This window comes from Pseudorasbora parva, chromosome 6, assembly GCF_024679245.1.
Source record: "Pseudorasbora parva isolate DD20220531a chromosome 6, ASM2467924v1, whole genome shotgun sequence".
Lineage (NCBI taxonomy): Eukaryota > Metazoa > Chordata > Actinopteri > Cypriniformes > Gobionidae > Pseudorasbora > Pseudorasbora parva.
This window is the reverse complement of record NC_090177.1, coordinates 34,550,814-34,578,617: the sequence shown is the minus strand read 5'-3', so window position 1 is coordinate 34,578,617 and position 27,804 is coordinate 34,550,814. Positions and strand designations below refer to the sequence as shown.

Genomic DNA, 27,804 nt, shown 5'->3' with positions numbered 1-27,804 from the left:
ATTTTGATAACAGTATTTTTGACAAAATAAAGGTTTTTGTTGAAGTACCTTGGTATTTTGTAAAACATGCTAGCAGAACAATGGTATACCCACAGCTAATCATCCTTCAAACTTTAAAGGGGTACTTCAGCGCTGGGAAGATGAATCTGTATTTAAACTGGGTCATCAATGCAGTAGAAATGTGAAATTATTTTTGAATTTGGTGTCTTCTAGACTGAGAAAAGACAGAAAATGTATTTTTGTCCCATGGGGATGAAAGACTACAATTCCCAGAATGCTTCGCTGCCCTGTGAGGCCATTCCCAACACCACCAACTTCATTACTGTGACTGAGTTAGAGAAGACACTACAATTAAAAACTGAACGTGTCTGTTCAATATAATGAGTGAGTCACCGCGCGAGTGTCACAGCACTGAGCACTAACTGCACGAGTGATGAGAGCTGAGGTAATCGCGACTACATTCGCGGCATACATTCACACAGGAGTTCAGTCTGGCACGCGTTTCAGTTCATGCCTTTGCAAGCTTAACTTTCATAGAAATGAATTTGAGAAGTTAAAAGACTTACATTGCTCACCATAGCTCCGTTTAAATGATCCTGTCTGCAAGCTGAGCTCTCCCTGCCAGCTGAGTGTAATCTCCCATCCCCCATGTGCAGATTCAAAACATGCGGAAATAGCTCCCTCTGCTGGCTGTAGTCTTTAGCCTCTGGGCGAACATTCCTCCTATGATGCAAAAATCGTCATTTTGCATCATAGGAGGAATTTTTCCAGAAATAAAATGCATAAATCTCTTGTCTCAGGGAGATATGAGGGGGGAAAGCACAATAATTTGAATATTCTCCAGGGTTTCTACTGATACAAAGCCATATGCTAATCGCTGAAGTAACCCTTTAAGTAATAAATATAAACAGTATTTCTGAAAAAAATCTAATGTTTCTAAATTGTTCTCTAATTTTGATCTCTACTGTATGTATATGTATATATATATATATATATATATATATATATAAAAATTATCTTAGCTATGCCGATATTAATTTATTTTCTTTTTTTCCAATTAACCTGATAACCGTCACGAGGACGAGGACGTGCTGAAACTCTCTTTGCTTAAATTAGCTCAAAATTACTATCAGATGTGAGTAATTACCTTGACAAACTATACATCATTAAAAAGATCTAAGACTAAAGTTTAATTTTGTTACCTCTGTTTTATTCTCAAAGTCTTATAATGACCGTAATGTGTTAATATGTGCCAGGAGTTATGAATATGATCTTGGGCGTCGCTACCTTTTGATTGTAATATGCGCGTCATTTGCTCCCATTCATAAAAAACTCTTCTCTGGTCGTCATGAAGACACTCGTCAAAACAACTTCCCTCAGGGCTTTTACTTCAAATGTGTGCAGATGTGGAGAAATATTGATAGATTCTCACATGTTTGAGTCAAATTTCTATACAGAGAAGTATTATTTATTCAATCTTTATCCAAAATCCGCGGATGTGTGATTATGAGCGCAGTATACTGTGATATGCTGTGTTTTCAATTCATCCTGGCAGCCGGAGGGCGCTGGAAAGCTGTACTACTGAAAATTCACCCCTTATGGAACACATGAAGAACAGACACACCATGTGACATTCAGGAAGTATCTGACATGACCAAAGCTGCTTTCTAGCGATCGTCAGATGGCTATTTTATGCAGATAGAAACGTTTTAAGACAATAAACACACAATCGCGGCAATATATGGTTGGTCTGTGTTCTTTATGCCATGTTGGGTGGTTTCATAATAGATGATATTTATAATGCAATGCTATTCCACATAGCTTTTAGCATTGTATATTTTCTGTCAGATTTTTTGACCCGAAGCTACATGAGATCACATATTGTTATATAAAACACTCGACTTATAAATTATAAAGTGATATGAAGCAAGTTTTGAATAAAACATGATTTTAATCGTATAAATTGTTGTTTTGCTGGTGTGCTAAGCTAACATGCTAGCTTGCCCTAGATGCACCTGCCACTGAGTAAATACTTTATTTTTATGAACATTTTCTAAATGTAAAACTACTGAAATGCTTATTTGGACGAAATGCATTCAATAGAGTCTCAGTGAGGGTAAAGTGAGAGGTTTGATTTAGAAATGAGGTTTGAATAGAACAGTTTGAATAGAGAATCGTTAGTAATTATAATGCAGACAAAAGAATAATAATTGGAGCCATAACCAGTCCGCAGAAGTGTGAATGTGTGTTGGGGAGACAAACTGAATGGGGCAGTTTGCACCTCTAAACAATAGAGGCAAAATAGAGAATGAAAGCTGAGTAAGACATGGCAATAAACATCAGTTGATATTTTAGAGATATCTCAAAATAAAATCACATGAAACGATCTTGTAAAACGTTTAATAAAATTCAAAGTTTTAGACTGATCATCTTCAGATCTGAAATATAACATGGTCAGACTTGTGGATTTAGCTGTAGTGCATTTCTAGATTTCTCCAAGGCCCACTTCAATTTTATTTTCATAAAGATATTTCATACAAATAAATTTCTAATAACTTTACAAAACTTTGAAGCTTATTATAGCTTTTTTTATTATAAAAAATATTATCATTTTGACTTTACAGTAAACTGCCAGGTGTCTGCTTTCAAATGAGACCATAATTATGCTTTTAGTGCAAAGGATTCACAAACTGTATTTGTTTTAGTCTGAGTATACATTTCTTAGGATTTTTTCAAAATTTAGAAATCAGCTTAACAGGTTAAAACCCCCTCACTTACATATGTATCATGTAGACATTATTAAGCCATTAGCCTGTAAGCCAGTCCTCTATTCTGTAATTCTGAACTGTCTGGGACTGTTCCTCATGTGTGATAGAGGTTTCTGATTGGCCAGTGGCCTCGCTGAAGGCACTAGGCAGAGACGATGCAGCTCCTGGCGGCAAAAAGCAATTACACAATTTGATTGCACTGATTTTTGCATCTGTATTATCAGTCTCATCCAGCTCTACTCCAGCTAACGGGCACGTTATGAACCTGTGAACACGAGAGAGGGGCTCAACAGGCCGCGTCTTCCTTCTCTTCTCATCTCTGTTTCTGTGTGTGATAAACAGCTCTCCACATTCCACCCTGTCCCTCAAAATATCACCCATGGGCCATATCTCTGACTCAAACTCTGTCTCTGTCTTGTTCTATCACATCAGCGTTCTCTATCTGACCCTTTCTTTATATATATTTAGTAAAAAGAAAGAAACAATTGGTTGTTTTATGAAAGACCCCCCCCCCCCCCCCTTCCCCAAAGAACCTTTCGGTGAAATGTTTTTTCTTAGTGCAAAAAAAGGGTTTTTTTAAGAGTCTGTTGCATGTTGCATACAAACATTTGTCTGTGCATTTGCTAAAGTTTGCAAATTCCATACATAATATGCAAAATGGATCACAGACTTCATCCTTGATTAAGACGCTTAACTCAAGGTTATTCCAGAGGGACTCTCCCTCTAATAATTCAGGTTATTTGGATGGAAGTGCCAGCTAATCAACATTAATTAGTAGTTCATAAAAAAAATAAAAATAAAAGATTTGCAATATCAATAATGAGTCCTGCAACATTGTCATTGGTGCCACTGTTAGGGGTCAGATGAGTATTTGATGAGGGTCTGGCTGGCAGATGTTGAGTTCATTTTCATTTTGCACTTGAATGTTGAGTACTATACTCAAGGTAATAGAGTTCTCTTTTGCTTTATCTCTTCTTATGTGTGATATGTTTTGTCAAAAAGAAAATTGCAGCTTAGGCTGAGCCAATAAATATTTATTTCCCTTTCAGTCGGTCGATGTATGTCTCCGTTCCCTCCTTCAGGAAACGAGGGTTATATATGTAACTGTTTTTTACTTTTTTTTTTTAATTTTAGATATCTTTATTTATATGCGGTATTTATGTATATATTATATATTTACAATCTTTGTTACTCAAAGCATTTAGATCAGGGTTTTACCCTAGGAGTTTGTGAAAGAAGGACAGGGTGAGATTGCATTAGAACTGCCCATTAATAAAATAAAAATAATACATTTTGATTATTCATAATGAAGAAAATAGTAATAATAAAGAGATTAAATTTGGAATAAAAATGTATAATTGACAAAATGCAAGTGAGCATGCAGAGATGTCATAAAAATCATTACACACTGTAAAAAGTGTTCCCTATATTGAGGGATGTAATGAAGTTTGTAGATGGGAAGGAAGGAGGCGGGAACCGGCGAACATTTCACAAACATTTATTTAAAATAAATAAACAAAATGAAAGTAAAACTGCGGGCAGCCCCTCACGGACGACTGCCCACAAACACATAAAACAAAACTAAACATAAATTCCAGGCCTGGTCCTCTCTCGTCTTCCGCAGCTCTTGTTCCTCCTTTTATGCTCCCGTCACATGGCCGCGAGACGAGACTGGTGTGCCATGCAGCTGGCACTTGTCAACATTAATCACTGGCCCGCTCTCGCGGTCCCTCGCCCCGCTGCCTGTCACACCACATACCCCCATCGCCCCTCGCAGGCCGGGGGGCACTCCCGAGACTGCGCTCTATGCGCTCTACTCCCCCCCCCCCCTCTCCCGGGGGGGGGGGGGGCGATCACGGCGGCCGCGGCACCTGGGGGTAAGGACAGAGAGGCGAGAGAAATGTAGACGGGAGCACGAGGAGCCCGCGGACGAGAGAGGGGAGAGAGGGAAAAAAGAAAGAACACAAAAAAAATTCTGGTCTGGTTCCCCGACACACTGCCGCTCGGCCCTCACCAGCCGAGAGGCTCTTCCTCGCGGTGCTATGCGATGGTGCTGGACGCCCGGTGGACGGCCTGATCCTCCTCCGCCCCCTGGCGGCCGGCGGTGGCTCCTCCGATTGAGGGCAGTCTGCAGCGAGCTCCGCGTTCCCTGCTCCTCCCCGTTCCGGCGGATGGCAGCAGGCTCCGGCCCACGGCGAACGCCGGCAACTCCTCCGCTCCCTCCAGGACGGCCGCCACCCCACCTCGACCCAGGGGCACGGCAGCGAGCTCTCCGTCCCACCGGTCTTCACTCGCTCCAGCACCACCGCCTCGGGCAGTCACTCGCGGTCTTTCATCATCCGCGCTGCCCGAACTCCTCAGCACCTCGATCCCCCTCAGCAGCGAGGGCTCTCCAACAGCGCGTCCCTCCTTCCTCCCGGGCCTCGGCACCAATTTAATGAAGTTCGTAGATGGGAAGGAAGGAGGCGGGAACCGGCGAACGTTTCACAAACATTTATTTAAAATAAATAAACAAAATGAAAGTAAAACCGCGGGCAGCCCCTCACGGACGACTGCCCACAAACACATAAAACAAAACTAAACATAAATTCCAGGCCTGGTCCTCTCTCGTCTTCCGCAGCTGTGAGCATTGTGAGAAGCTCACACTCAAGGTGCTTCGCTCGCGGCTGGCCGTTTTTAATGACGGCGGTCAGCCCTGTGAACCCCGTGGTTCTGGACCCGCAGTCGCCGAGGTGGCTCGGCGTCGCAGATCATGGGGTTCACAACTGGATTTGTCAGCGGAGATTGAGACTGCCGAGGAACTTTCTCAATCATCCGCTGACATTTCAGATGACCGTCCTCCCCGTGTGGAAGCCCACGCTGCGGCTTCTTCCCCGGGGTGGGCGGTCCGATGCTCGTGCTCTCTGGTTCTGAGGAGCCAGATGAGTTCGACATCGAGGCGGGGGATGAAGATATTGTGTCGCCACTTCATCCGCCCGTCAATGAGGAGTTAGTGGAGGTGTTGACCCGTGCCGTGGCCAAATTAAATATCGAATGGCCACAAGAGAGGCAGGAGATCCAGCCACCGAGCAGGCTGGATGATCGCTTTCTCTCTCGCCGGACTCCAACACCTCTCCGGGGCTTACCATTTTTCCCGGACCTGCACAACAAGTTGAGCAGGTCCTGGCACAAGCCTTATTCAGCGCGTGTAGCCAATCCCCCGGTACTAGATTATTCTAAAGTGCTGGGGGCGCGCGAGGCTGGTTATGGGACGATGCCGCGGGTGGAAGATGCTCTCGCGAGCTATCTTTCGCCCGAATCGGCATCGTCCCTTAAAGCCCCGGCACTGCCCACCAAGCCATGCCATGATACATCTGCATTGGTGGGCAGGGCATATATGGTGGCTGGGTGGGCGGGTAGTTCCCTGCATACACTATCTATCTTGCAGATGTACCAGGCCGACCTCCTCAAAGAGTTAGATGAGGGAGAGGGTCCCTCCCCTGAGGATATATTAGAGCTCCGTAAAGCTGCCGACCTGTCTCTCCGCATCACCAAGGAGACGGCCCGTGCCATCGGCCGCTCCATGGCATCTATGGTGACTGTGGAGAGACATTTATGGCTGAATTTATCGGGGATGAAGGAGAAGGATAAAACCTTTCTCCTGGATGCCCTGATTTTGCCTTCTGGTCTGTTCGGCGACGCAAAACAGTCGGCAGCTTTTCGGCAGTTTCTCCCTCGTCGCTCTAAGGGGAATGCCCAGAGCGGGCAGCCTCAGCCGTCCACTAGCTCCTCGCACCAGCAGGTGCAGAAGGAGAGCGTCGCTTTTCGAGCCCCTCCTCCGGGAGCCTGGCAACAAAGGCGGCGTTCTCAACAACAGCAGCAGCAGCCTTCGAGGCCGAAGGGCGATCTGAGGAACGTCATTCTGGCTAAGAAGGCTGCTGCAAAGAGTTCCTAGCCTTGGCTGGACCTTTAAGAGCGGTCCCCCCCGCGCGGACGCAACCGAGGTTGTTCTCCGCGCGGCGCTCGTGGGAAAACGATGTGGTAATCCCGCCGTCACTGACACTTCGGGCCACATCGTTTTCCCAGGGGCAAGTGCTGTCCCAGTAGCCTCAAAAAAGACCTGCGACGGAACAGCGCTTTTCCCCACACACCGATATACACATGGAAATTATACCAAGGAAAGTATTTTAACTAGTTATTCTGTCTGGCTGATTATATCGCTTTATTTTTGGTTTTAATATTGGGTGAAAATTCAAAGAGTCAAATATGTTTGCCTATAAAGTTGCATCTTTTCTGCCTGTGTCTTAGTTTCTCTCTCTGGCTCTGAGGTGTGTTTAAATCAGATGGACTACTGCTCTCATTTCATGTTTTCCTTATTTACACTCCCATAATCGCTTTATTATGTTTCCTAGAGGTCATGCATTATCTCTGTGACTCTAATCTCTGCACTGTGACACATTGGTTATCTCTGCTGCTTGGTTGAGTGTGTGTGTTTGTGAGGTACTAGTGTATCACTGACCTTTTAACATGTCTGTTCTCATAATCCATTCTGAAAGAGTCCAGACCACCTTATCTGTGAAAGGATTTGATGTATACTGGCATGCGTGTGCGTGAGAGAGAGAGAGAGCGAGGGAGGAAAGCGAGAAATACACGCTGGCAGGTCATCTCAGAGTAAACAGTCCTCTTGGTTTTTGAACTCAAGCTGAAGCTTCAAAGTCACCCTCAAGATTTGCCCTCGCTGGCTCTAGGCCGTATTGAATTATATAATTCCCCATGGACCAAAAATAAAGATAGTTAAAAATTTAATACATTACAGACATATCAGCAAATGCTTCATCCGAGTTAGCAAACCCTGATAGGTTGAACCCTGTGAACCATTACATCTGCGTGTCAGTCAAAATCAAACTAATCTTTAATGTGTTAAATAGGCAATGATGTGGAAAAATGAACTGTTGAGGTGTCTTCTTTAAGAAATATGAGTGGGAAATCACAACATGGATTTGGCATGCAGGAAATGTTTTTTTGTCAGTTGGGTACTGCCTGAAATTATGAGATGTCTGTTGAAATATGAAAATTAAGTAGTGTTTGGAGTGAGAATTTAGATCCTTTCCTGTAATATCTTCCAGAAATACTATTTGACTTGTTGAAAAATGTTAAAAGCCTTTGACAGAGTGTCAAAGAGAGACATCCAAAATAAATTTAATTTATCCAGGGAGCAGCCATCAAAAATTATCTGCATTAATTAGCTGCATTTTAATGAAATAAAAAAAGCATTTAGAACATTTAAATCGAATATTTACAAAGCTTTACACTGTCCAATTTATACTCGCTGAGAAGTTTGCGCACCAGATACAATAATTTACACTCAAATGGAGGATAAAATTAATTAAAAGTTCGGTAACACTTTATTTTAAGTTTCAGTTATTAACTAATAACTAGTTGCTTATTAGCATGCATATTACTAGGATATTGGCTGTTTATTAGCACTTATAAAGCACATATTAATGCCTTATTCTGCATGACTTTATTCTACATCCCTTAATCCTACCCAACACCTAAACTTAAATGCTACAAAAACTACCTTACTAACTATTAATAAGCAGTAAATTAAGAGTTTATTGAGGCAAAAGTCGTAGTATAAATAGTGTATTAATAGTGTATTAATAGTTAATAGTATTAATAGTGAATATGTGTTCCTCATACTAAAGTGTTACCAAAAGTTCTTGTTCGAGAGTCTCTTTTGATTAGAAAGGAAAAAGAAAACATTAATATGAAGCTCTGTTGTGTCTCATTGTTTAAAGAAGGAACATTAAAGGACCGCTGACCTGACATTAAGGGGGACATCACACACACACAGTTTCTGCCAGTCTCATGGTAATCTTGAGTACCTATAGAGTAGAACTGCATCCTTCATATCTCTGAAGAGTCTTTAGTTTGATCATATTTATGTAAGACGATACGCTGTACAGATTCTTCCTGAAAACAGCAGAACTCATGGAGGCATGCAGTGGGCGGAGCTTAAGAGTCGCAAGCACACACACACACACACACACACACACACACACACACACACACACACACACACACACACACACACACACACACACACACACACACACACACACACACACACACATCATGGCATCATCCCCAGATACATTTTTATTCACTTTTTTGGTGAAAACATTTTAGTGAACACATTTTGGTTCATGTTGTTGACCGCCTGCGGTTTCGACTCATGACCGGGAACAAACACACACACTTGCAGAACTCTGTTGCTGCTCTGGAAAAACAAAACTGCATCCACTGTTTCCTTAACACTGGATTATTTGGGAATCTTAATGAGGTTATCTTTCCCTCACAACCAGAAACACACTTGTTTAGTGACGCTGTTGATTTCGAGGTCTGAAAACCAAATGACAGCGCTGCCACGGCTTCTGTAACCCAGAAGGTTTTTTTCTATTATTATACAATTAAGACACTAGACTGCTTATTTTATAGTTGAAACAATAGTTCACACAGATAATGCAAATTCATTCAGATGTCATTAATGAATTCTTCATTTTCTCACCCTCATGTTGTTCCATGTGTGGAGACTTTCTTCTGTGGAATAAAAAAGTAGATGCTTAGCAGAATGTCCATTATGCTGTTTAACATACAATGAAGGTGTAGCATGTTTCCACAGAATGGGAAAAAAAGCCCAGCATGATATTTCAAGTCTTCGGTATTTATAACATTTGCCAGATTTTCAACTTTCATTTCTGTCTTGAAAAATGGCAATGGCAGAGAACACGTTGAGAGACCGTGATGCATAAAGTGCAGTAGCTTTTATTCCTTTCTCTGTTCTGCATATAAATGGCCAGTGTGGACAGCACACAGTGCAGACAGGTAATTGGCATAGCTGTCAGGGAGAGTCTGATAACATGGCAATTAAAGCAAGAGAATACAGTAAATGGAGAACGTATAGAGAGATTACATTTGGGTCCTTTGAGGATTTGGGGGAGTTCATGAAGACATAACCTTTCTACTCTGTGTGAATGAGAGAGAAATGTTCTCTGAATACCTGTGTGGAGAGTAATTGCTAAGGTAGTTATTATTGCTCATTTTTGGATTTGAACAAACCAACTCATCCCACACTGTTTGTGCGGACATGGCTAATATTATAAATGATTTGATTTAAAGGGATAGTTCACCTCAAAATGAAAATGTGGGCATCATTTGGACATCACCGTCATGTTGTTCCAAACCTATACAGCTTTCTTTCATTTATGGAACATCCCATTAAACTTGCCTGAGCATTAATTGAAAAATACTGATTATTATTACTATACGAATTAAGTGAAATAAGAAGTACACTATGGATGATCAAAACTTAGGAATGAGCAAAATGCCTGCAGAATGACAAATCTGCCCCCTGTAGACCAGCCCTTATGTGGGATGTCCCAACTTTCAAACTTGCACTGTTCTAATTTGATCAGTTTTAATTAGGGTTGTGCGATATCTGACAAAAAAATTATCTCAATTGTTCTTGATTTTTATCAATAACGTTAATTAAAGGGTTAGTTCACCCAAAAATGAAAATTAGATGTTTATCTGCTTACCCCCAGTGCATCCAACAAGTAGGTGTGTTTTTATTTCTTCAGTTGAACACAAATAAAGATTTTTAACTCCAACCGTTGCTGTGTGCCAGTCATAAGTCTTGTCGCTTGTGTACAAATTGACATAAAGTGCCGCTGAAATATATTTCTAATCAAGATTTTTTTTACAAGAAATGGCTCATTTTAATCCCACCAGCTTTTGTGATAATGTTTCAGTGAAAAACTAAACTTTCAAAAAGTATTCTAATATTCACAGCTTGGTAAAGCCCATTAAGTCAATTTTTGCAAAGACATAAGTGTTGTCACCTTGTCATATGAGCTTCACCTGTGACTAATAATGGATCAATTAGGTCTCAAGTGTGTATAAAAAGTACCCCAGTACACCAGACCTTCACATCAACTGCAACTAGACCTCTGCAAACATGCCTAAGATTCACCCTGAGACTAAAGTTTTGATTATCAAGAGGCTGAAGACCAGATCCACTGCTGATGTGGCAGACACCTTCAATGTGTCTCAGCGTCAAGTACAGAGGATAAAAAAAAGATTTGAAGAGACTGGAGACGTTTTTGACAAGCCCAGGTCAGGCAGAGCCTGCAAGACAACTGCTCGAGAGGACCGTTTGTTGGCTCGAAAATCCAAGGCCAGCCCATTTTCCACTGCAGCAGAGCTCCACGAGACCTGGTCACCTGAAGTCCCTGTGTCAACCAGAACAGTTTGTCGGATTCTGTCTCGAAATGGCCTCCATGGTCGAATCAGTGCCCAGAAGCCAGCACTAAACAAAATACAATTGAAAAACCGTGTGGCATTTGCCAAGGCCCACAGCCTGCTAAAAGGATGGACGCTGGAAAAGTGGCAGAAGGTGGATTTTTCAGATGAATTATCTGTTGAATTACACCACAGTCGCCGCAAATATTGCAGGAGACCTACTGGAGCCAGAATGGATCCGAGATTCACCCAGAAAACAGTGAAGTTTGGTGGCGGAAAAATCATGGTCTGGGGTTACATCCAGTATGGGGGTGTGCGAGAGATCTGCAGGGTGGAAGACAACATCAATAGTCTAAAATACCAAGAAATCTTAGCTACCTCTTATATTCCCAACCATAAAAGAGGCCAAATTCTGCAGCAGGACGGTGCTCCATCGCATACTTCCATCTCCACTTCAAAGTTCCTCAAGGCGAAGAAGATCAAGATGCTCCAGGATTGGCCAGCCCAGTCACCAGACATGAACATCATTGAGCATATGTGGGGTAGGATGAAAGAGGACGCATGGAAGACGAAACCAAAGAATATTGATGAACTCTGGGAGGCATGCAAGACTGCTTTCTTAGCTATTCCTGATGACTTCATCAATAAATTGTATGAATCCTTGCCAAACCGCATGGATGCAGTCCTTCAAGCTCATGGAAGTCATACAAGATATTACATTTGGATCTCACAGCACCACAACTTAATTTGCTGACATATTTTTGTATTTGCAGTAAATTTGTTCAATTTCTGTATAGGCGACAAAACTTTTGTCTTGCCAAAATTTGACCTTTCTGTCTTGATTAAATGAAAAATATTTTTTCTATGAAAATTATTTATTTCAGTGCATTAAACATCATTTTGTAGGGTTTTAGCTTTTCATATGAGCTATTTCTAACACCAATGAATTAATTAAAAGTCAGGTTAATATCAGGTATTTCTAGAAAATAGATAAGCGACAAGAGACTTTTGTCGGGGACTGTATAATGGGGTGAATGGGTAACAAGTCTATGAGAGCAAAACAAACAAACAAAAAACCATGCTTAGACAACGTGCACAAAAACCCTGCTGCTCCTAACGGCACATTGATTTGTTAAGACAGGAACCGATCGGTTTCTGTGAGAAACCCAACAGTATTTGTGTAATTTTTTGGCCCCACTTTATATTAGGTGGCCTTAACTACTATGTACTTACATCAAAAAGTAAGTACAATGTACTTATAGTGTTCATACTATATTGCAAAGCACTTTTGCTGATATTGAGGTGGGATACGGGTAGAGTTAGGGACAGGTGTGGTGGTGTGGGTCAGTTTAAGGGTGGGGTTAGGTGGAAGGGAAGTGCCAACTGTGCAATTACAAATGTAACTACAGAAATTTATTACAGCTGTAATTACATGCAGGTAATTTTGAAAATGTAAGTACAATGTAAAAACATGTATGTACACAATAAGTGCATTGTATCAAATGATTAATTACAATGTTAGTACATAGTAGTTGAGGCCACCTTATATAAAGTGGGTCCAATTTTTTTAACTCATATCCTGACGAGTCTCATCAAGTTTTCCCATCGGCTGTTACTTCCGTTTGGTGAGGTCAAATAGTGGCGCGATCATAGATATCCATTATGTAGATGCTTCATTCAACCGATCAGTGCAGGCACTAATGAGGAATATATATATATATATATATATATATGATCACGCTGGTTTTTGACCCTTTACAAAACGGAAGTAACTGCCAATGGGAAAACTTGATGAGACTCGTCAGGATATGAGTAAAAAAAAAAAAAAAAAATACTGTTGGGTTTTCACAATTCGGTTGTGTCTTAACAAATCAATGTGTCGTTAGAAGCAGCAGGGTTTTTGTGCACGTTGTCTAAGCATGTTTTTTTTGTTTGTTTGTTTAACAACAAACAGACAAGAAACAGACACACAGACAACAAGAAACAGACACACCTACTTGTTGGACGCCCTGGGGTTTTTCATTTTTGGGTGAACTAACCCCTTAATCTATATTTGGCTAATTGTGCTGGTATCTTGGCAGGGTTTGGACTGCTATGGTCAGCTGACTCCCAAAGTTTTTGATATTTTTCATATTCTGTTTGATTGTTATTCCACAGCAGTGACAGAGACCTCAGTCCCTGTGTCAACAGCCTGATGACAGCTCAAAAGTGGGGAGAGAGAGAGAGAGAGAGAGAGAGAGAGAGAGAGAGAGAGAGAGAGAGAGAGAGAGAGAGAGAGAGAGACTTAAACAGAGACTTAAACTGACACTGATTTGTGCAGCACCTCCTGTGAGGATCTGAACTGAGGTGGCCTGTTTGCAGCTAGAAGTTTGATCAATAAGCAGATTGTAGTCCACCACACACACACACACACACACACACACACACACACACACACACACACACACACACACACACACACACACACACACACACACACACACACACACACACACACACACACACACACACACACACACACACACACACAGATACAGCCAGCTGAGATGCCCCACTGTTTGTATGAGAGTGTGTGTGTTTGGCTGTACTCTGTTGTTCATTACTTTCACTCCCTGTCTTAAGTTCTGTTTGTCCTTTATTATTTTCTCTCTCTCTCTCTCTCTCTCTCTCTCTCTCTCTCTCTCTCTCTCTCTCTCTCTCTCTCTCTCTCTTTCTCTCTCTCTCGTGTCATCTTTCCTTTCTTCCTACTGTTTCTTCCTTCCTTCCTTTCTTAATTTAATTTTCATCCATCCATCTTTCTTTCCTTTTATTTTTATTTTCATTAGTTATATTTATTACTTTTTAGTTTTCATTAGTTATATTAATTCTTTCTTGTGTTCCTTCCTCACTTCTTAAATTTATTCCATCCTTCCATCCTCCATTGACTCATAGACATCCTCATTTGTTCATTCCTCCCTTTCTTCCTTCTGTTTTCTCATGCCTTCCTTGAGATATTCAGTTCTTTCCATCTCTCCTTCATTCATTTGTGTGTTTGTTTGTTTCACTTCCTTATTTTCTTAATTTTTTCTTTCCATTCTTCTTTCTTCCCTTTCAATTTTACATTCCTTCCTTTCCTTTATTTCTTTATTCCTGCCTTTCTTCCTTCTGTTCCATTGTTCTCCATTCTTCCATTTGTTCTTTCTTTCCTTCCTTAATTTGTTTGTACCTTCCTTCGTTCATTTTGTTCATTCCATCCATCTATCTTTCTCTTTTCTTAAATGCATTCTTTCTTTCCTATATTTCATTTGTGTCTTCATTCTTTTTCTTTTATGTTCTATTCATACTTTTTTTTCTTCCCATTCTTTTATTTCCTTTTCCTTTATTTTTTCCTTTCCTTCCCTCCTTTTGTTCGATTATTTTATTTATTCATTTTTTTGTTTCATCATTGGTTATATAGTTTATTAATCCAGCCTTTCTATCTCCCTTCTGTTCCTTCCTGCCTTCCTTCATTTGTTCATTCCTTCCTTACTTCCACCCTTCTGCTCCCTGTTTACTTCTCCTTCCCATTCTTTCTTTTGCCCATTTATTTTTTCCTCCTTTCCTTCTGTTTATTCTTTTGTTTCTTTTGTTAATTCCTTCCTTTTTTTCCTTTTTCATTCATTTATTCTTTCATTTTCCTTCATTTATCCATCATCAAACTAAACTGCACAGGAAATTCACTTTTCTCACACATACATAAAAGATAAATCTTAAAGAACATTAATAACATCATAAATATTCTTTTACAGTCCTCCACTGTGGCATACAAATGAAAAATGCTGTTACTATGCCAACACTGCAATGAGAAAAGGCTTTTAGAGATTTTTATTCTTATTTGATTTATTTGGTGTCAATTTTCTCTCCGTTTTCCTAGAATCTGAGAATATTTGAGCCTCATCTGTCTGACTGATCATAGTCTGACTGATCATAGTCTAACAGACTTGATTTCAGTTATAATGTGACTGAATTTAGACAATTCTAGAGAAACTCTTCTGTATGTTTGTGTGTGTGAAGTGAACATGGATTTGATCATTCCCAGTCAGCTCTGAATGTCCATTAGCTTTAGAAATCACGCAGTTACATTAAATAAATATGTTTATTGTGAAAGAGACATAACTAGGGATATAAAGTCAAATGACTTACGGTTTAGTTTTTATCATGGTTTTAGGGTCACCGTTTTAGTAGCAGTGCAGATAGGGGCATGTGCTGTTCAGGTCTCACCTGCGCTTGCACACTATCAACACCCGGGTGATGATGGCGTAAATGACTGGGCCTCGGAGCCAGCCTGTCTATAGCTTGTCATTGGCAGTGTAGGGTGTATTTTTGATGCAAATCTGTCTTTTATTGTTGTAAAAGACACAATTGTTGTTTCACAGGCTATGTGAGAGAGCGCATAACTGGGAGTACATCGATCTAGTGCAAGTTCACGGGTGGCAAGTCACGGGTTCGACTGCCGTTCCAGTGCTCTTTCACGGTATAAAGTTGTAAAAACACGGGTTACGGGTTGTCAGGAACACAACATTATATTACATTGTGTAAAAAGGGGCATAATAGGTGCCCTTTAAATTAAAATAAGAAAGTGAAGCTGTGGTAGAAATGGCATCCAAATACTATTTTAAAGGCTTTACATACATACATGGATGTTCCAAAAGGAAACACGTTGAATTTGAAGATCACTTTATTTGTCCTTTATTCGTCTTCCAGGAAACATAAGTATCTTCTGTTGCTTCTGAACACTGAAAACCCTAATAAGTTGTTTGAACTCAATTGATTTGAGTAAACTCGTTCCCTCAATTGAATTGATTAATGGAGTCTCCCAAAACTTGTATATTTAAGTTCACTTAACTTGGTGCTCACGTTCACTGTACTTAAACTGTTAAGTTTACCAAACTTAAGTTCAGTACATCATGCTGGGTAAACCCCAATCAAAACTTCAGCATGCATTGCAATAAATGATAAATTATACACCTGAATTGTGACACATTTTCTTTGATTCTTACTATTTGCTTTTACTTTTACTCTTTTGTTCTGATGTTTTTGTAGCTTTTTATGTTCAGAGTTGATCTGTTTATCAGATTTTTTATTTTATTTATTTTTTGATTGTCACGATCATACGCAAATTCTTGATGTTGATGCAATTCTCGGTGCATGTCTAACTAATGTTACAAAACTGATTTGACAACCTGAGCATTAGACTCTGCATGAGATCAGGGATGATGTAATCATCATCAATGAATAAATGGACTGCATTTATATAGCTCTTTTAACAGACCCTATGGCCATCCAAAGCGCTTTACATTTTGCCTCGCGTTCACCCATTCATACACTGACGGCGATGTAAGCCATGGAGGGCGCCATCCAGCTCGTCGGGAGCAACTGGGGTTAGGTGTCTTGCTCATGGACACCTCGACACTTGGTCAGGTGGAACCGGGGATCGAACCACCAACCTTTCGGTTTGTAGACAACCTACATGAACCACTGAGCCACTGCCGCCCAAATAACATCACTTGATATTTTCTCTTGACTTTGTGTTCCACAACAAATGTGACACAAAAACACAAAGCAGCCAGAGAAACTCTAATATTACATAGTCAAGGGTCAAGAGCCCAACTAAAGCACACACTGATCTCCATCATGGTGACTTCAGACAAAACTATTATTTCCATTAAAAAAGAAATAAAGTCAGTCTGGTTAGTTAGATAACTTAGGTCACATTATTATAACATAGGCTTATTATATTTTACTTACCAATTTTAAGATGAACACAATGAAAATGTCTCCATCTTAATTTGAACCAGCAACAGAAAAGGACCGCCTTTTGTAAATGTCCTCCAATCGGTGAATTTGTTCTTGTTGCCAGACAGAACTCATTGCATGGCCAATCACATCAAAGCAAGACCAGGGTGAGCTTTTTTTAATTAATTATGATTTTGAGTTCATTCAACTTGAAATCTTAAGTTTATGTATTTTGTAGATTAATAAGTTATACTAACTTATATTTTGAGTTTTTGGACTAAACTGGTAATATTTAGTCAAGATTACATGAATTGTTTAAGTAAAGATAACATTAGGGTTTACAGTGAAGGGCAGTCAGTACTAAATGAATAAAATTGATATTTATACAAATATCAATCATGTTTTCACCAACAGGTTTCACCCCTGGCTCTTAATGCGTCGTGTTTTCTTCTGGAGTGTCAGTAATTGTTTGAACCTTTTTTGGTAGCACTTTAGTATGGGGAACACATATTCACTATTAACTACAACTTTCTCCTCAATAAACTCCTAATTTACTGCTTATTAATAGTTAGTAAGGTAGTTTTTGTAGCATTTAAGTTTAGGTGTTGGGTAGGATTAAGGGATGTAGAATAAGGTCATGTAGAATAAGGCATTAATATGTGCTTTATAAGTACTAATAAACAGCCAATATCCTAGTAATATGCATGATAATAAGCAACTAGTTAATAGTTAATAACTGAACCTTAAAATAAAGTGTTACCCCTTTTTTAATAGTTGTGTTTGGGTCCCTCAATCGTCCTCAGTATGAAAAGATGGATCTGCGTCTTCAGATTTAAATTGTGATACAAGCGCGTGCCAATCCGTGGGTGGAGAACAGAACTTTTTTTTTTTACTGTTACACCCCTAAAAATAACAGAATTAAACACATCTAATTAATTACATATGTTAATATGTTAACTATAAATGTTTTATCCATTTAAATCTAAAAACACACTGTTTATAATTGTCACTGTCATATTGTAGTTGACATTGTCATCCACAGACACACGTTTCCTAAGTCAGTGCAGTCGATACACTATCGAATGCGTCCAGTGTCGGGTACATTGAGCAGAGGTTAGCTTCATTGATCTGGTAGGAGTGTCTGATGTGCTTGTATGCTTGTTTATATGCGACAGGACGTTATATCACTGTACTGCTATCTTCTATTTCAACCATTTAGAAATGCACAGTAACAAGTTCTGTGCTCTTGACGGTGGCTTTTCTTGACCTTTCTGGTCCCAGCAGTGGCCAGGCCGGGCCGGTTGACTCCCGCGGCTGAATTGGGGTGAAGGTAGGCTGGCTGCAGCCGGCAGGGCAGGCCCATGAGGAGGCAGAGGGTAATGGTGGTTCAGCCCGGCACTGCTCCGGCATACAGAGCTGCCATACAGAGTTTCATCGAAGGTACACTTATTTTTCATTATTGTCGTCTTTTTTTATTGTGCAGTACGTGGGTAGTTTTTCTTATTACTATTGGTTGGATGGTTTACAATGATGAATTCTGTTAATGTTTGTCCCAGAGGAAGGTGTTTTTGCTTTCAGTGCTCAAGAGACCTAATTTAGCTGTCAGTTATGTTTCATAATATGCTTCATGTGTGTCAAATTCGTATCAGACTTTTCTGTTAAAACTCCTTTAGGGAGAAATAAAAATAGATGTAAATGTGAAAAGAGAGTTATAAAGCGAATGTGGATAGTATAGCTCACACAACTGGGTCTTGAATGAATTTGATGGGATGAGAATCCGAGTTGAAATGTCTGGCTTTGGTAGTCCTGAAAAGCTCACTGGCAGCTGGGAAACACAATGCTAAATGAAAATGAGAAAATATAACAATGAAATCATGCATAGACTAATTTTTAAAAGAAGAAAAGGATTACCATATTATTTATCGTTCTTGTCAAAGATTGTGCATCCAACCAAACACTGATATGTTGGCGCAAATGTGTCTTAGTAATATATTGGCCCTTTCATACACCCGGCACAATATGGCACCAGGCATGATGTAAGTGGGGTTTTTTTGTGCTAGTTTTCAGTTCTCATTTTCATGTCCAGCGTCACGTTGTTTAAATAGCAAATGCACTCGCGCCCATCTGTTCACCCGCTGGTCTGAAAACCAGGTCTGTTCAGGCCCATTGTTGGCGTGTTGCTATTTTGAAGCATGTCAATGTCAATGGCACAATATTTACTTTTGTTTGTTTTTTATAGAGCGTGTTAGTAATATGCGCCTATATGTTGGTCCACAACGTGTGTACACTCTATTGTGCTTACTACACACACAGGGACGTGCAGCAGCACACAAACATTTTTAAATATTTCGCTCAGTTCGCTCAGTTCATTAAAATAGAAGCCATTATATGAATACAATATTTGTCTTCTTATTCAGACTATGTGTCTATTATTTTGCATAGTTTTGAAAAGGTGCAGTTTATGTTAATATTAACATTTTGCACAGTTACGGGACTGTGTTAGGTCATCACTTGATGGCTAATGTAAAATACGGGAATGGAAGCAAGACCACTTGAGATCCTGCAAACTATGATATTACAGTTTTAACATGTGGCCACATTAGCGAAATATCAGTGAAGTTTTGCAAACGCGGTCTATTGCCAATAGTGTAGTCAAAAACTAGAGTAGTGCTACAGAAATGACTAGATTTCACCTGAGGAAATTCACTGAAACACAGTAAATGTGACCACACCTTTAGGATACTCAGATCTCCTCTATTGTTGTTATGTGTACGATTGGGTTCAATAGCTCACGGAGACAGCAAGTTCACAAATGAAAGGGTCAGGAGATTATGTAATATTCCAGTATACTGTACTGCTGGATTTTATAATTGAATATTTGATATCTTGTATTTGAATATTCTGATTATGCAGAAGATGCTGAATATGCTAATAAAGTCTATAACCTACAAGGTCAAAGTTTCCCACCAAACTCTGCAGATGTTCATTTGTTTTTGCATTCACAATTAGGTCCTCATTTCTTTTATGGAGATTATTTACTACATCACAACCTCAGGGGCTAGGGAAATTAGCTCTCTTTACAAGGTTTGGTTTGTGTGTGGCATGACGAGGCAGTCAGTGTGCATGAATAATTCATGCACATCATATTAGGGCAAGAAACAGTTGGCCACCTTAGCCCTGCTATGCCACTTTTCTGCTCTTAAGTCCGACACACATGGCAGCTAAGTACAGCTAAGTGTCTTTGAATGAAAGCCTTGTACTTTACATATGCAGTATCATATTTAGTACCCTACATCTAGGGGTGTGCCGGTTTCAGAGTTGGTGATGACGGTTATGATGTGAGTCAAATGTGATGGTTCGTAACATAACCGTGGTCGTGGGGAGGTAATGTTCATCTGTTATAGGACAACTTAGTTTGAATAAAAAATGCATTAACAGTCTGACAGTCATAAACAGGACCTGGATGGAAAAATAAATAGTTAACTTAATGTTTGAAACAGCAGGTTATCAACTTAATCGATATGAAGTGCCACTATGCAATCATCACATCTTTCAGTTTGTCTACCGCATCAGATGTCAAAGCCGTCCTCTCCAGCAGCTGGAATTTGTTTACGGATGCCATAGCAACTCTAAACGGCCACCAGGACTTATACACTGTAAAAAATTTGTGGTGGTTTTTGTTGGTTTAACTTTAAAAAGTAAGTAACCTGGTTGCCTTAAAATTTTGAGTTTATTGAAAATAAAACTTTGAGTTGATACAATGAAGGAAATTAGTTTAATAAATAGAAACTCAAAATATTTTTGTATCTGAACCACATAAAAATGTGATAAATCATGAAAATAGCACAATTTGGCATGTTTCACTGTGTCATCAGAAATAACACACACATTATTACGCAATATGCTTACAAAATATTTTAATAATCTTTTAATAAAGGTTGTCGAATCTCAAAAAATGTTAATTGTATTAACTCAAAATTTTAATTTCAATGAACTCAAAATTTTAAGGCAACCAGGTAACTTTTTTTCGAAATAATTTTTTACAGTGTACGGTTTTATAAAAGCTATTTATTTGTTGTAAAGTGTAATAATCATCTCAGAAAAAAATTAATTCTAATGTCAGGCACAGTTGAAGTAATTGATTGCTTACATGTGTAGGTTTAGGGGACAGTGTCATTATGCCAACATTATCTTCATAACTTCTTACGAAATAAAAAGTTTATCCCTCTCTTGTCAACATTATAGCTTGGTGCATGTGAGCGCGGCGCGCGCTGTGTACGTCATATAAGGACGCACACTCAAAAGTAATCCGGTCAGGTCGTGTACATGGTGAAGCATGTTGGTGTATTTACGTGCCAATTTTGCTATGAGCGGATAGCGCGTTTCATTGTCTCTCCACCATGATAGTGGATTAGCCGTAGAGTCAATTGGTTGTTCTTGGAGATAGCGGGTTAACTCCGTGTCAGCGCGCGCTCTGATTGGTAAAGGGGCAGAGATTTCAGACCTCCTAAGGAGATGATGGTCTCCAAGATTTCTCAGACTCCTCCCGAATCATCTCCAGCAGTAGCAGCCTCCGAAGCACCACTAACTCCGTCTCCATTTCCCTCGTCAGCTGATACAATTTCCCCCCGGAGTGCATCTTTTTTTTTTTTTTTTTTATGTTTGTAAAAAATATTTTAATAATAAGGTTTTGGCGGTTATAGAGTTCTAATGACGGTGTTTAACTATAACCGTCGGTCTAGCGGTTATATACTAATCGTCACACCCCTACTTGCATCACCTTATATCAAACAGCAAATACTTTTAACAAATTTGACTTACAAATAGGGAGAAATGGCAGCGCTGCAATACACCATTTACCAAAATTTTTGACACATAAAATGGTAGTTCCAACTAATTTTCTGATAGAGTTTAGTGCAATGTGCTTAGTGTGCAGTATTCTCAGCATGGTAAAACTCTTTCTAATTAGTTGTATTTCTAAATTAATCATAGTCAGTGAAAAACAAAAGAGGAAAAACCCTTTTTGAATGGTTGAAGTTGTGTATATATCTCTGTTGCGAAGTAAATCACCAAAATCAACTACTTTCCACGCAGTGTAGTTCACTCAAACGCTGCCATTGCACACCGTGTCGAGTTCATCTGAAACAGCTCTCTCGCACATGAGTGCAGCGTTTTTTTTAAGACAGCGTGTCAAGTTAAAATAATTTCAAGTTTTAAATGCAGCGCCACTCAGCGATGTCAGATCCAAAACAATGGACCAATCAGAAGACCTCAGAGGCGGGGCAAAGGTTGTGAGCTTTTGTTTACCATAGCAAATTGGCATGGCAACTGTTTTGTTTTACGGTGTCAGTGGATGGGTTGAACCCAAGCAGCAACCTCAGAAAAAAAAATGTTTACAGCCTGGTACAATTTGTGGTTTTGGTCTATATGGCTAATTTTGGACAACTGTGAGGGGGATGAATTTTTTTATAACTCATTTGTTTACATTATATAAAGCCTTAAAGTTCTGCATAATTAAGGGCGTGGTTACTTTGAGTGGCAGGTGGATAGCCGTTTATCCGCCGTCTATAGTCACCTAAGCTCTGCCCACATCCCGCCTTTTTGTCCATTTTATTTAATCCGGGAGAAATTACGCTTATCGGAATCTTATGGGTGACGTCACGGACACTACGTCCATATTTTTTTACAGTCTATGGGTGAACCCAAACCGATCTCTGTCCTGTCATTCTCTGATAAGCAACGCAGTTTTTATCAAGGTCAAATGTCATAGCCAGTGCCATTATTTTCTCTTTTGATGTCAAAAATAGGAGCTACTATTTTTGCACCACGTCTTTGACGCAACGGCCCCTACAGCCCCTTACACTGATATCTACACCGCAACAACAAGCTGAATAAATATCTGTCTTTCTCAGCATGGAAGATTTCTTTTCCTTGCTATTAACCAAGATCCGTAGGAGTGATGTTTTTGGTCAGTAAATCAATGCCATAGTGAATAATCCTTTCCTCTGTTGTTTGCTTTCCTTGTTTAATGATGTTTCTTTGTGTTGATGGAGGCCGTCTCAGACTTGTCTTTTCAGCGGGAGATCTCCTGTTATTCCTGATGCTTCTTCCCTGTCAATCTTCCTCCATTTCAGGTTGAATTGCTGGCTGTCAGAGCAATTTGATCTCCCACAGACTGACTGTTTGCAGTGTGGATTAATTTTAGTAATGCATGTCACTGCCATAAACTGAATAACCCTCAAATAAAGTGAAGTTGCATTTCGAATTCTTAGCATCTCATTGAACAGAAAAGGTTTGGATAACCCTAGAGTTTAAAATACTCAATTAAACTTTGAGTTTAAAGCTGCTTTGCCTCATGTCAGTTCCCTGAAACTTCCGAGGTTTATGTTGACTTTTTGAATCTCCATTTACATATACTGAACTCATGTTGGTCCCAAAGTTTTCTCTGCTTGGTTTTGTGGGGCAAAACAAGTTTCCTTTGGAGATCTTGAAGTAAAAAAAAAAATTGAGATGGGACTATTTACCCTGCCTTCTAAGTACTAAAGCTAGTTTCAATGGATGAAGCCCGACAACACAATCTTTGAGAACAACTTTATATTTTTACGGTATTTTTCTCAACATGATTGAATTGCTCTCTAGAGCTAGGTCAAATGGAATAATTTCATGCTTCATTTCAGGGGTTCAAGATAGTGCCCGCAGGACTTCCCCTTGGTAAATACTAACCATGGATTGAACACCCACTAGCTGGAAAACATGCTGATATGGAATAGACTTAAATATTAAAAAGGTAATCTCAGGAATATGTTTTCAATTAGCTTGTGGCTATATTTATTTAGCATTTTCATGTTAATTGTAGTTAAAGGTCCTAATGTTTTCATCTGAGGACACTTGCTTTGAATGTTTTTTTGTGAGAATGTTGGGCTATATGCCTTTTCTGATGGTATCAGATGACAATTCCATGGTACATTCACACAGTATACCGTTCAAAATTGTTCTTTAATTTCCTTTTTTTTAAATATATTTAGCAAGGAGGCATGAAATTGATCAAAAGGTACAGTAATGTAATATTACAAAAGATTTTGATTTCAAATAAATGCTGTTATATTCATCAACCAATTATTTGTATAAATATATTATTAATAAATGCTGTAAAAGTATTTTTCCGTATATCTTTTTAAACTAGTTAACTAATAAAACCTTATTGTAAAGTGTTACCAAATATGCAAATGTGTGTAATTATAATTTATAAATGTGAGTTTTTCATGTCAAGTATTTATTTTAGTTTTCTGTACAGTACTTCAGGAAGAAAATCCCATTTTTGAAGGGATGAAGGAAGTGCACATGCCTTAGATGCCAACTTGGTTGATAGGTGAAGGAGTTATGGAGCCTCATAAGAGGAGTATAGCAGTTTCTTTAGGAAGGAATGCGTTTTACCAAAAGTGGTGTGGTAAACTACATCGTCTTTGACTCGGTATGACCTTCCCATAAGCCACACCAAACCACAGGGTAATTGCTTGCTAATGACTGTTAAAAAAGCAAGGAAATGTCAAATGATTGGAAACTTTCATGATTAATCTTTTTCCATAGTGGCAGAAGAAGATCTAAGCCATTCCATCAATCACATCAGGCAGGAGAGTGACTCTTTCTTCAGGGTTGAAAGCATTTGCCATTGGATCTCTCTCTCTTTCTTTGCATTTACTTAACGGTCCTTGCTCCTGTTTCCATCTCTTTCTCTTTCTTTGTCTTCTATTACATGTAGCTAAGCGGTTTAGTGCCTTGCATCAGCACTCAAAGAGCTTTGTACATCTCCCTTCCAGAATATTTAATGAAAATATTCAGACTTTTGTCCACATTTGACCTCCTCCTTCCCCTCCCCTCTTCTGATGGTAGTGTTGAGACCGCCTTTTGTCGTCTTCGCACTGAAGGACTTGAGTGCTTAATTGAAGATCAATTCTGGCCAAGTTCACATTCTGAAGCCCAATGAGAAGTCTGAGTGAGGGTCAGATATCCTCTGGCTTCCAAATATTACACCTGACTGTCTCCACCGGCATGCTGTTAAAAGACTATATTCTTAAAGATAAAAAGACAGTGTCATTGTATCAAAGTCAAGAATTTTCCAGAGAATGCCTCATCTGACTTATTCATCAATGTGACCTTGGTATTGCACGTATCTTGGTGCAAACATACAGTATGAACTGGATATTCTAGGAAACATAGGTTATTTATACATTGATGTACTGTGTGGCGCAGTGGCTCAGTGGTTCATGTAGGTTGTCTACAAACCGGAAGGTTGGTTGTTCAATCCCCGGTTCCACCTGACCAAGTGTCGAGGTGTCTATGAGCAAGACACCAAACCCTAGCTGCACCCTGCTGTCGGTGTATGGATGGGGGAATGTGAGGCAATATGTAAAGCACTTTGGATGGCCATTAGGTCTGTCAACGAATATTCTAAATTTGAATATATATTCGAATAGTTTTAAAAAAACGAATTTCGAAGGTGAAAATTAATATTCAAATAAAAATCAAAAACGGAAAAAAACCTGCCGCGGTAGTAGAGGTGTAGCTGTCTGCTTTGCGAGTGAGCGCGCGCGCGATTGAGGGTTCAGGGACAGGTCACAGGAGTCGCACTGTCACTACTGAAAGTGGACGCGTCTTGCAGTGAAGATGGCAGAAAGTGCAGAGCCCAACTCGACCGCAGCAGAAAAAGCGATTTTAACTCCATAATCTAAAGCCATGTCTGGAAGTACTTTGGATTTTGGTTGGTAGGAGGTAAAATTGTTGAGCCGCGAGATAAAGTTATATGCAAGCTATGTAAGATGCAGTTAGCATACCATGCCTTATTTTATTTACCATTAAACAGAAACATTACTAAAGTGTAGGCTACTGTACTGACTGAATATGCATGAATAAAGGATAAATGCACTGCTAACACTGGTGTGAAAAAATTGCTTGCACAAAACTCTTGATCAGCACTCAAAGTTTGTTCATTTAAACCGTTATCCACAGAGAGGGCGAGCGAGAGAGAGAGAGAGAGAGAGAGAGGTCTGCGGTCTTGGCCATTAGCTAATCTACTTGTTTTTATATAAGTAATATGTTGTCAAATATGTATAAACTTAAATAGACAACCTATACAAGTAGTTATGTCTATACGTCAATAATTTGTCCTGTTATTGACGTAATGCATTGACAAAATGCGCAACCAGATGTTCGAAAAGTTAAGGGGGGGGGGGGGGGGGGCGCTGTTTCATGCATACTGAGCTTTTTACACTGTTAAAGACTTGGATTCCCATCCTAAACATAGACAAAGTTTCAAAAACTAATGTTGGACGTTTGATGGAGTATTTCTGACCACCAGCGGCAGTAGCGTCTTCACTGTCATTATCAAATTATGTTTTTACATAAACAAGGTTTGGGAGGAGCATGATCAGATAATTGACACAGGTGGAGAGTACTCAGCTAATCAACAAAGAGGCGTGTGTGTGTGTGTATATATATATATATATATATATATATATATGCAGCCATTACCTCCATTTTGTTGACAGTTTATCAGCATCCCCTCCACCACCCCTTCTCCACATTTTGCTCTTTTTTTAGTTCTGAACCACTTACATACGGGGGGTACTCTTGGTTCGGGCCAAGTTCGAGCTCGAATCCCTCCCTCCGGACAGCATGCCAGATACGCATTTAAATTTACTCTCTATAATTATATGTAAGTGTGAACTCGTGAAACACTCTCCTGTGGCCTCATGGGATAGTAAAGTGTCCATCAACTACACATAATCTCATCCGATATAGTGGGATTTTTCACCGTTTTTTGCCTACTATATAATGAGGATATAAGCATATTCAGATGTAGCCAGTAGAAGTTTGTATTCTCTGAGTGAAATGCTGACACATAGATTTGGGCAGATGGGTAGATTCTGCCGGATATCCAGAGAAAATATCATTCTTAGCCGCAACCCCCTATGGATGACGGACAGATGCTGTAAAGTCTTTTTACCACCCCTTTCTTTGAGTGATGGGATGTGTTTCTGATCCATCTCAGTGTGTAGAGCTCTAATTTTTGACTCCCATAGATCTGAGTGGCAGTAATAAGCCTGCGACTTTCATTTCCTGTCTGCCCAAGAGAGAGAACAGTGAGAAAAGTAGACACAGGAAACGCATCACTGAACCCTGACAAACTGCTCCGCGATCCCTCTTTCCCATCACCCCATGATTACACTGTGAACTTGACCTGCCCTTTGGGATAGTTTTAATAGGTGGAAACACTTTTGTTTAAGCTGTCAGCATCTTCTTGCCGGTTTTCCCAGAGTTTCCATTGTCCCACAGTGGCTTTTATAATACTTCAGTTAACACAGAGGTAGTGGCGACTGCAGCACTGTTTGAAACACAATGGGCTCTAGCTCTTCACGCAATGAGACTCTATGCAAAGAGCTTTGAGACCAGCTTAACCAGACAAACAAAACTTTTTCCAAGCTGTGTAGGGCTACCTCAGTCCTTTGTGGGTTCTTGTGAATGTCCATTAATGTATTATTTACAGTCTTTTCCTCGCTTTTGATCTCCCGCTTCCTCTTTCTCACTGACTTGCACTCTTGTTTTTTAATCTCTTACGTGCTGATATGCGCTGGTATCATCTTTTACCCTTCATTAAATATTTTGTACTTATCAAGTGCTCTCGTAATCACATTAGCATGCTGGAAAAAAAGAGCTTACATAAGATAGCCAACTGGGAGAGGTAGATACAACGAGAGAGAGAGAGAGAGAGAGAGAGAGAGAGAGAGAGAGAGAGAGAGAGAGAGAGAGAGAGAGAGAGAGAGAGAGAGAGAGAGAGAGAGAGAGAGAGAGAGAGAGAGAGAGAGAGAGAGAGAGAGAGAGAGAGAGAGAGAGAGAGAGAGAGAGAGATAGAAGAAGGTCAGAAAAAGAAAAAGAAAGACCAATGACCTTTACAAGCACATCTGTAGTATTTTTATTTGCAGTTGAGTGTTTGGATAAAGTT

At 39.7% G+C, this 27,804-nt stretch overlaps 1 protein-coding gene across 3 annotated transcripts in view; it reads left to right on the top strand.

Moving 5' to 3' along the window:
* samd10b (sterile alpha motif domain containing 10b) overlaps window positions 1-27,804 on the top strand; it is a 92,502-nt gene that overhangs the window by 11,120 nt on the left and 53,578 nt on the right. For 2 of the 3 annotated variants that reach the window (XM_067446771.1, XM_067446773.1), the window contains exon 2: window positions 18,087-18,245. The exons of the other annotated variant lie outside the window; for it this stretch is intronic. In XM_067446771.1, coding sequence (XP_067302872.1) covers window positions 18,167-18,245 — 79 coding nt within the window. In that variant the 5' untranslated portion in view covers window positions 18,087-18,166. The remainder of the gene's footprint in view (window positions 1-18,086; window positions 18,246-27,804) is intronic. 3 annotated transcript variants of the gene reach the window in all.